The 10152-nt window shown below is 46.2% G+C and overlaps 1 protein-coding gene across 2 annotated transcripts; it reads right to left on the bottom strand.

The window, feature by feature from the left end:
* Window positions 1–29: 29 nt before the first annotated feature.
* On the bottom strand, window positions 30–10145 carry SERPINF1 (serpin family F member 1). 2 transcript variants are annotated; one of them, XM_039720575.1, is made up of 8 exons: window positions 7132–10145; window positions 4660–4739; window positions 4100–4298; window positions 3867–4022; window positions 2845–3048; window positions 1939–2081; window positions 1122–1332; window positions 30–763 (listed from the first exon to the last, which is right to left on the bottom strand). In XM_039720575.1, exons 2-8 carry the CDS (start codon window positions 4735–4737, stop codon window positions 504–506), a joined length of 1251 nt encoding a protein of 416 aa, XP_039576509.1. In that variant the 5' UTR covers window positions 4738–4739; window positions 7132–10145; the 3' UTR covers window positions 30–503. The 2 variants fall into 2 exon arrangements, with proteins under 2 accessions (XP_039576509.1, XP_039576508.1); XM_039720574.1 differs by having other exon boundaries at window positions 4660–4745; window positions 7132–10143.
* Window positions 10146–10152: the final 7 nt, after the last annotated feature.

Below are 10152 nucleotides of genomic sequence, written 5' to 3'. Positions count from 1 at the left end.
ATTATGAACATACAGTCATCCAGAGCACGTTGCCTTCTATTTTTAATACTGTGAGGCACTTTCCTTCTTGCCAGTGTCAAATGGAAACTGTTGGAAGGGGTGAGGCAACAGCCTGGGAAGTGCAAACTTACAGTCTATAAAAGGGGGCACTGCAGAACTTGGAGGGCTCCAGCACAGGTCTGTCAGTGGTGAGGGATTCAGAATCAACAACTGGTGTCAGGTTGGAAAACAGGATGGGGAACAGTGCAGCACACACCAGATAATGTTTGCTTTCAGGACACAGAACTGCATTCCTCCTCTGGGGAAATTGGGAGTGTAGGCAGATAACCTTTCAAGGGAGAATACTTGGGCTTGCTGAGATTAATAGCAAAAGCTCTTTTATTGCAGCATGAAGGCGTAAGATTTGCAAGTTGTGTCTTTGTGCAGCAGAGCAGGGAGCCAGTATCCCTCCCAATATCACCCTTTCGTTTGGCCCCTACCATTGCAGATTATTGTGAAGGGATCTAAACACCCCTGGGATCCAGGATCTTGCCAATGAAGAGGAGGGTTCCAGTGGAATCATCCCTCAGCACAAGAAGGAAGGGTCTGTCCACGTGGTATTCTATGGGGAAGGTCAGACGAGCAGCATTGGTCCCAGGGTTTGGTGTGGATCTTTCCCCATCCTCACTAAGCTCCAGCATTGCCTTGTGTTGCACATGAGATAATCTCAGAGGTTTGGCAGAAATCTTGGAGAAATCGGGTGATGTGAAAAGTGATTGGAGCCCTGGAGAAAAGAGAGAAAGTTCCATTAGCTGGAGGCATGGGTTGCAGAAGGGGGAGCACTGCTAACGTGTGATCCACGAGGGCAGGGAGCTGCTTGGGCTGAGCTTTTTGGGGTAAGAGGGAGGAGCAGCTTCCATCTGCTTGTGCTGAGCTTCACCCACAATCTCAGCAGCACTGCATGAGCTTGGTGGAGGAATGTGATAACAAGCTGAGAAATCCTGGATGAAGGTGATTTGGTTGCTGGTGAAATCTCCACAACCATACCTAACAACCCACCAGCTTCATAATCTGAGAGCAGGAAGCAACTTGACCACTGCTTTGAGCCCTGGCAGCCTGCAGGGCGGGTGTGATGCACATACTTGTCTCCTTTAGTGTGCTGCCAAGTGCCTCTTCGTGGTTCAGCTTTAGTTTGGGCAGGCTCAGCACAGCATGGACTGTCTTCAGCTCCCTGTCCACATCGTGGACAAACTCAGAAGTGAGGCTTTCCTCAATCAGAGTCATGTTCTGGGTCACTTTTGTGGGCAGGAAGAACATGGCACTGATTCCCTCTGTCAGGGGCAGCTGGGCAATCTGCAAGGGCAGAAATAAGAGAGAGATAAGAAAGGGTCACATCAATAACAAAGTTTTGCCCATCCTGTACCAGGCAGTGGCCTGATTCTCAGGCTGGAATCTCAGCCTTTTCAGTGAACATTTGATATTTTTCCCTGTTTGCTTTTATTTGACAAGATGCTTCCTGACACTTCTGGCTTTTTCCCCAGGCTTTCACCCATCCTTGCTGCACTCTTCCTGCTATGGAAGTGCTCTCTCACCTGCTGAATCCTGCAGCATTGCTTTGGGGAATTCTCACTTGAACACCTTTGAACTCATGCTCCAGGGAAAGATTGGTTGAAAGAGGTAGAGATGGAAAAGTTTTGAGGTGTGCCCTGCCCTTCTTGCCCAACTTTAAGTCAAGCAATACAGGCTGGTAGGACCTGGGCATAATTTATATTTTGGATTGCTTGTGACATAATTTGGGTAGAAGCAGAATGTCCTAAGAGTCAACACACTGCCTTTCAAAATAGGGATTGCAAAAGTAGCTGATGGGAGGAGCAAGGCTGGGATGGGTTAACAGGTAGGTGTAGCTGAACCTGCTCCTACGGAGGTTTAGGAGATCTTAGGCAATCTTTGCTGTCTGACCTTGCAGTTGAGTTCTGAGTCAAAACCATATCTCAGGATGGCTTTGGGGTCTGACATCATGGACACCTTCACAGTCCTGTCCTCATCCAGGTAGAAGTCCTTCAGGGCAGTCTTCTTGATGTCAAACTTGGTTTTCCATGTCCCTTTTCATAAGAGAGAAAATGGAGGATTTTTCTGGAATCATAACATATGAAACCAGGCTTATGCCTGTGGATGAATGATCTTGTACTTTAATATACAGAATTTGTGCATTAAGGAGTTGAGGCATAACAGGGATAGAAATAGACTGATTGGAGCTACTGATTTACTGCCATCCTTGGCCCCTCCTTTTCATCTGAGAATTGGCTAAATGGCAAATAAATAATCAAGCCAGCGTATGGGTGGAGTAGCCAGTGGGAAGCTGATGTCTACTTATGTAATTACAAAACTATTTTAAAGGGTAACAGTTGTGTCAATGGATATAAAGTGCTTCTCTCCCCACCCTTTATTTTGCTCCTTGTCTCTAAGCAATAATTCTCCAGGACATTGGCTGACAGTATGTTTAAGAACAGCTCTCTAGTATCAAATTGTTCCTTCTACAGTGGTAAGAAGGCTCAGAACACTCTAAGCTGTTCCTTCCCTAAATGGTAATATCCCATCTCTGAATGGAGTTTTGTGAGCTTAAACTTCCCTCTCTGATTCTTACTGCAAACAGGTCAAGATTCAGCTTCCCTAGAGTAATAATTCCTCCCTCCTGACTATTTTTGTTCAGGTAGTGTGCTTTTTTTTTCCTCTTTACTAAACATTCTCAAACACTTTCTTCTCACACTCTGTTTTACAGCCTGTTTGCTTTATTGGAAGTGAGAGCATTCCTTCCCATCTCCTCTAACACGTGCTTAATGCACTTTTTGTGTCCAACATTCTTACCCTTGAAGAAAGCAGCCCCAGCAAGGAGAATGCTGACATCTGTGGGCATGTCCTTCATGAACCTCATGATCCTTCCCTTTGTCTGCTGTCGGACCCAGGTGTTGATTTCTTGGAGGTCCAGCTGGCTGTTGCCACTCAGTGCCCTTGGTCTCATCTTGTAGGACTTCTCGAGCTGGCTGTGAAATCCAGGCCTTGCCCTGAGTCCTGGGGAATAAAAACATGGATGCTGTAGCTAGCTGCCTTATCCAAACAATCTCAAGGCAGCAGGTGGCAATCCAAAGCCCAGCAGCAGGTCTCTTACAAAATATCTGTGCCTGTTTGTCTCCAGAAACCTGCTTTGAAGAGGAATATCTGAAAGCACATTAAGGAAAGTGATCCAAATCCTACAGCCACCCATGCTGGAGCATGGGATAACTCTCTTCTGAAAACTGAAAAAAGGAGATAAGAACTGAAGGCTTGGACACAGCCATTCCCACATCAGCCTTTCTTCTTTCCCCAGCCTGCTTTCTGAGTACAGCTTACTCAACCTATTGGATTCTTGGAACCAGCAGGTTCCAAAAGATAGCTCTTAGCATTCTCAGCAGATGTTTATTGCATGCCAGAAGCAGACAGTTCAAATAGCTCTGCAAGGAATTAAACAAAGGAATATGGCTGAGTGTTATCACAAATAGAAAATGGGATCTGTGGTTCCTGGAAGCCAGCAACACCTGCCAGACAGCCTGGAGTGAAGGCAAAATTATCAGCAAGTTTCTTTTAGGTCTTCTGTGAGTTAACTGTTCTGTCACCAATGTCTTTGTGTGCGTGTCTGGTCTTTTATTTAAGTGCACACAAACTTTCCAGGCTTTTTCTGGAGCAGCAAGAGCATTCCATGCCCTGTCTGCATCCTGGCTCAGCAGGATGTCAGAGCCAGAGCTGTTAGTGCTGTGTTACTCAGTGTGTTTTTATATATACACTCACACCAAAATAACTATTGCTGACAGCTTTTTAGGTAAAATTTTATAGAGGGGAAGAAGGACTTGTACTTTTCTCCAAGATGATCCGGGAGGCACTTTTCATGCTCTTCTCTGGCCCAGTCACACTGCCCAGGAGGTCCTTGTAGGTGTCGTGGACCTCAGCCTTGTTGAGCAGATCGTAGAAGAGGGCGCGAGAAATCACATCCTCGGTTCGTTCTCCAGCCCCTGCCAACGAGCAGGAAAACATGAGGGAAGGGCTGCCAGACCTCAGGGTGGGTGTGGAAATGGGGCAAAGAACTCACCAAGTGAGAGACCAGAAAGTGCAGTGGCCAGGCTGAAAGGAGACAGCAGCACGTTGGCCGTGGCTGTCCGGCTGGACTGCTGGCGGTACAGGTCGTAGCCAAAGTTGGAGACTGCAGCTGCCAGCTTGTTCACAGGGCTCTTGTAGAATGGATCTTCCTCTTCCTCACCAGCATTGGCTCCATCAGCTGTGGCAGAGTTCTGGCAAGTCCAAGGAGTGCTTTGGTTAGACTTGCAGGTGTGGTAAACACTTCATAGGCAAACAACTACAGATATTCTTCAATGACCCACAGAAATATTGACTTAATCTTACAGACAGCGTAGGAACAGTTACTTTAATGCCAAAGGCAGCACTGAGTTTGAAATTCTGCCTCCTGGTCATCCCCTGATGTAACTACTGTGGTTTTATCCAGGTAAAGCAGGAGTTAGTCTCATTATGTTGCTAAATAAAATCCCAGTAATTTAGGGGGGTAGTGTTTAATCCTTTGGTAAGAATCTCTAAAATTAAATTACCTGCTCCACACCTCTTCCCCTTGCTCTCTGCATATTGTCTCCTACTCACCTGCTCAGTTGCTGAGTTCTGAGTTCTGCTTGGGACAGTTAAGAGGCCCAGGAAAAGGAGAACCACTGGAATCTGCATGCCTGGACCTACAGAGTAGGAATATGACAGAGAGAGTTTGAACAATCAGGTAAATTCATTTCTACCACAACTATTCACTGTACCTGGCTGTGGCAGAAGCTGCAGTGACAGATGCTGATGCTTGTCCTTCCAGTTGTGAAACACACACCTGATCTGAGCCAGGTTTCCTTCTCTAGTTTGGAGTATTCAGCCAGACTGGCCCCAGTGACTTTAAAACTGGGCAGGCACATGGTGTGGGTGTGCCTGAGCACAAAAGCAGATGTGTGTGGCCCAAACCACACTGATGCTGGCAGTTACTGAGTGCCAAGGTCCAGAAAAGCACCAAATCATTACTTCTGAGTCTTAGGCTTCAGAAAAATTCAAGATTTCATTTATAAAAAGTACCAAATCCATATTGTTGAATGGGGCAAAGGGCAACACTGACTGGTTACTGCTTTGATATACAAATTACCTGCCTCAGGCAGTAGTTTGCTATTTCTTGTGTCTACATGTACCTGTGTCCATTCTTTGCTTCTTATTTGCAATCTGATAAACTAAAATGGAAGAGGTTTCTTAAAAGACAATAAGGAAACCTGGAGAAGTGGAAGGCAGAGCTTGGCTTATTTGACATTTTTAATGGAGATGGGAGAAAACCACCAAACTCCCCAACTTCCTTGTGTGGAATGCACTTTTCATCACTCCAGTACTGGGATGAGTGGCCCTCCCAGACAGATCTGTCTGGTCCAGAGGGCACTGAGTAACCCAGGGCTTTGCTGTGGGTAAACCAGAGCTGCTGAAGCATCCTGCCCCCGAGAACAGACGCCACTGAGGCTGGCCTGAAGCAGTGTTTAGATAGATTCCCAGAAATTAAAGGAAGAGGGTTGTATTTAACTAACCCCTGTCATCCAGGCAACTAGAGAAATCAGAGGAAGAACATGTGTTTCAGATTAAATTCAGCTACAAAGAAAACATGCCTGCTGCTAGAAATACACGTGGCGACAACAGCCCCAGCTCAAGACCCCGTTCAGGCAGGCTGAGAGGCAGTTTGCTGTTTCCCTTCCCTGCCTTTTCTTCTGGAGGCAGCTCTCCCTTGGAGAAAAAAGCATCACAGGGGAGGTTTTAAGCTCTCATCTGTGTTCAGCCAGTGTAACACAGTAGTGGTACCCTTTTTCCCCCCATGCATTTGCATGCTGCAACCTGCTGCCATCCCAGCTGCAGAATGGGTGAGGTTTCTGGTGCAGAAGATGTGGATCAAGAGGATTTACTGTCTGATGGTGTGATAGTGGATATGATGCTGGGATTGCTCCTGTCATTCCAGAGATTTACAGTGAACAGGCACCATGCTGGAAGAGAGATGCCAGAAGTCCTGCATGAGGCTAAGTCTAACAGGCTAAGCCAGGCTCTCTGAGGATGCCTGTGCCAAGCTGCACTCCTGCATGCTGAGAGGAAGAGGTTTGGCCCAGTCTAGCTTAGAGATGAAGCTTTTCCATGGAGCATAACCTTTTCTCTGAAGAAAAAGAAAATAATCTCAACACAACCTCTGCTTCCAGCTACACTGAGCTCCTGGGAGCATGGGAGCAGAGATTGGTTTTGCAGATTGTATTGTTTTTGCCAGTACTGTCACCAGCTTCATATTTCTCAGACTTCGCCAAAAAGCAATTTCCATTTAAAAAAGACAAAGCCTTTTGCGTTTGAATTGGCCTGAACATCTGGATTCTATTTGTATTTCTCTTAGCACACAGCCAGAAATGCAGAGAAAAGAATTTGGTTGGATCGGAGGTGGGATGGTTTCAGGCATGATATTAAAATCTGTGGCTGCCTTGAAGGAGAAGAGAAGGAGCAACAGCGAGTGATGTTACAGTCAGAAAGTACAGGAAGAAAACCTTGAGAAATGAGCTGAGAAGGAACTTTGTGTCTGGGAGTTGTCGATTTGTGAAGGCCTGCAGGTGCAAAGGAAATATTTTACTTTCCACCTACAGTGGTACAAGTCTCTCACATAATTTATAAACACTTCTGACTTTAGAGGTGCTGTGAAACAGGACCCATGAGTTCAGGCTGCTCACTCTGCTTGTTCCACAGCTCCTGGAGCATCCTGCAGCCACCAGCTCCAGAGGATTTCACTGTCACACCATCACAGACAAAGAACATGTGCCCAGCTGCAAGACAGATGCTTGAAAGGCAGAAAACCCACCCCAGTTCCCCAGCACAGCTCAGCCCCGGGGGCAAAGCCGATGCCGGTGGCTCCCGATCCTTGGTGAGGTCTCTTGGTGGGAATCCCACCTGCAGAAGAACCATTCTTCCCATTTCCCAGGTCCTCTGAGAGCTGCCCAGCCTCAGCCCCTGCCCTGTGCTCCCCTGGCCGCTGGCAGTGGGTAGTGTGCGCTGTCCCTGAGCTGTCCCTGAGCTGTCCCTTACCTGGGGCTCCTCTCGGCCGCTGCTCTCAGGGCTCCCAGCGGGTGTGAGTCGAGGACAGTGCGGGTTTGGTGCAGCCACATCTGCTTTTTGCTGCTTCCCCCAGCCCAGCCTTCGGCAGGCTTCAGGTTACAGCTTCCCAGGGCTCTCTTAAAGTGCTCTGCTCCCATTTTCTGCCCCTGCCACCCTTACCCTGAATTGCACTAATTTTTCAAGCCTTTTTTCACCCCAAAACAAATCCCCGTGCCAAGGGCAGCCTGGTGGGTAAAGCATGGGTAGGAAAGGCAAACACTCCCTGCCCTGTTTGAGCAAGTATTTTATCCCTGCTGTTCTGCCATAGGTCACATCAGGGAATTCCTTCTGTCTCAGAGGTATGGTTAATGCAGTAGTGTTTAATGGATTTATAGATTTATGTCCAAGATTTAATGGAGAGACTGTGGAAACAGAATTCTGTTGTTTGAGGCAGTTAAGATGCTGGGAACTGCTTGTATCCACTGATAGTTACTAGTTAACAAGAAATCATTAACTGGCTTAAAGTTTTTTGGCTGAAAAGAAAGGCTGGAAAGCCAAGGACTTGTTAAAACAGAAGATGAATTAAAAGAATCTTGTAGAAGCTTTCAGAATGATAAATGATGGAGAAAGGAGAGGGACAGAGGAGTTCCATTATTACTTTCCACAGAAGGCTCAAGGGGAGCACCCACCCATGCACATTTAAATCAAGTGAATATATTTTTAAACAAGTATTAAATTGTAAAACTCATTATAACTAGATATTGCAGAAGATGAACGATAAAAATAGATTTGAGGTAAAAAACCCAACCCAAACCAAATTAGTGGAAGAAAGATCCCCTGAAGGCTACCAATGGCCAGCTGGGCAACATGGCCAGGGAACAGTGGGTTTTCCTTGACCCTTGCCATGCTTTTTTTTTCCACAGCCATGGTTGCTGGAAGGAGCAGGACACTGGGCTAACTGGACACTAACCAGATCCAGCTGTTTTTCTGTTTGGAAATGCTGCAAACGCAGTGGTGTCAGGGTCCCCAGGCTGGGACATTGGGCTCACTGCCAGCAGGTAACGAGAAACTCCTCCCAGTGAGCACTGAGCTCATCCAGCCCCTCAGCAGAGGGGAAAGGATGGGCTCAGAGGTGCATTAGCTGCTGGTTTTGCAAGCCAGGAGGGCAGATCAGGTGTGCCCTGTGATTAGTCAGTGCTTCAAAGGCCAGCCCTCCTAACCAGAGGGGTAGCAGCTCTGCTTTCAGCTGCTTCTCAGCTTGCTCTGTGCAAAATCATCTGCAGAGAAAAGATTGTACTTGTTATTCTTCCATTCTCAGCCCAGGAATGGGGGTGTTGCCTGTGGAGATGTTTTCTGGTGGTTTTCATCTCTTTGTGATACCTCGTTTGTGGTGTTAAAATGCCCTTTATGGAAGGACTACTAGAGAAGTTTCTATGTCTTGTCTCTATCTTCAAATTAAAATCCATCTGTTTAAATACAGGTTTGGTTTTAAAACCATTTAAATCAGAGTGGTAGTTTCATAGAATGTTATTACAGACCAAAGCCAAGTTTATTCCTGTAGGTGAGGGGTATTCCTCAAATGGTGCATTAAACTCATCTAACAAAACCAGTTTTATTAAATCAATACAAACATTTTGCTGTTCTTCTGGTTTGGTCTCAGTTTGCTCTCTGACAGGGTTCACCTCTACTGTGGAAGTAGTGATGATATGAATTTGCTCTAGGTAAGGAAAAAAATACATCTAATATGAAAGAAAGTGGGACTTATTTGATATTCTGAGCCAGTGGTGCAGATGGATAGAGCAGACACCCTGTGCTAGTCATGTCTTTTCAGAATACAGCTCCGTCAAAATGAAAGCTTTAGCAATGCAAAGTGGAAACTCCTGAGCAGAAACATTAATATTACTTTGCATTTTACAAACTGCCTCTTCTGGAAAGTCAGTGGAGTGAAAAAGAGTCTTATGGTTGGTGTAACTGATAATTTGTTGAGCGAAGCACAGTCATGGAGGGCTGCTGTACTGTCAAATAAGATGAAATTAATAGTTTGACAAGAATAGCTTGGAGGAGGAGTGATGGCAGCAAGACAGAAAATAGGAAATAAGAATCAAGCTGTTCAGGAAACTGAGAACAAGGGAAAAAACTTTATAAAAGCAGGAGCTGGAGGGCAGAGGCGTGAAAAGGAAAACTTGAGCTTCAAATTTTGCAGCGGTTGCAGTGCAACAGGGTGGCATTCAGGGAGGTTACAGTAGCCAAAGAAGACTTACCTAAGGCATGGAATGGTATTTCTGAATGCTAGGAATGAATCTGTATAAATAAATAAGCTAAAATGTTCCCTGTGGGCTAGAGCTGTGCCCTCTAGTAGAGAAAGGCTGAATTCTTGTGGGTTTACTTGTTAAAATTGCAGGGCTCTCTAATTACAGCCTCTTTCTGAAGGGTTTGTGTCATTACATTGGTTAGAGGGGTAGGCATTATCTTCGGCCATTCTTCCCCTTTTAGACTGGAAGAAATGCATAATTGGAGGCTGGAGCCAGGACTTTTTATTCCCCAAAGTCTCCTGCATCCCCGAAATTCATGGTTAGTGAGTCAGTCCTGCTCTTATGCCAGCAGATGGTGCAGACTATTCAGGGACGGAGGCTCCCAGAAGCATTCTGCTCCTTCCTTTGAGGGAAGGCAGCCTTCCCAAGAGAGGAAAACACTGCCAGAAGGATGGCCCTTGGGCTCTCTAACTGCTGCTCTGCAAGAACAGAGCACCATCCTTTCCACCCAGCAGCCGAGGGGGTTTGGAAGCAGAAATTACTGTGGACAGGAGTTGTTTTGTACAGAAGTACTGCTGAGTTAGGCCCATAATTTTTAAGTGGTAGGATGGCTTGGTTGGGTGGAGGAACCCCAAAATTCCTTGATAGAATTATAAAATGGTTTGGTTTGGAAGGAACCTTAAAGATCACCTTGTTTCAGGCCCCCTGCCATGGACAGGGACACCTTCCATTATCCCAGGTTGCTCCAAGCCTTGTCCAA

Source organism: Passer montanus, unplaced genomic scaffold, assembly GCF_014805655.1.
Source record: "Passer montanus isolate IOZ18808 unplaced genomic scaffold, ASM1480565v1 scaffold44, whole genome shotgun sequence".
Taxonomy (NCBI): domain Eukaryota; kingdom Metazoa; phylum Chordata; class Aves; order Passeriformes; family Passeridae; genus Passer; species Passer montanus.
The sequence above is the reverse complement of the archived record's forward strand: the minus strand, read 5'-3'. Positions and strand labels throughout refer to the sequence as shown.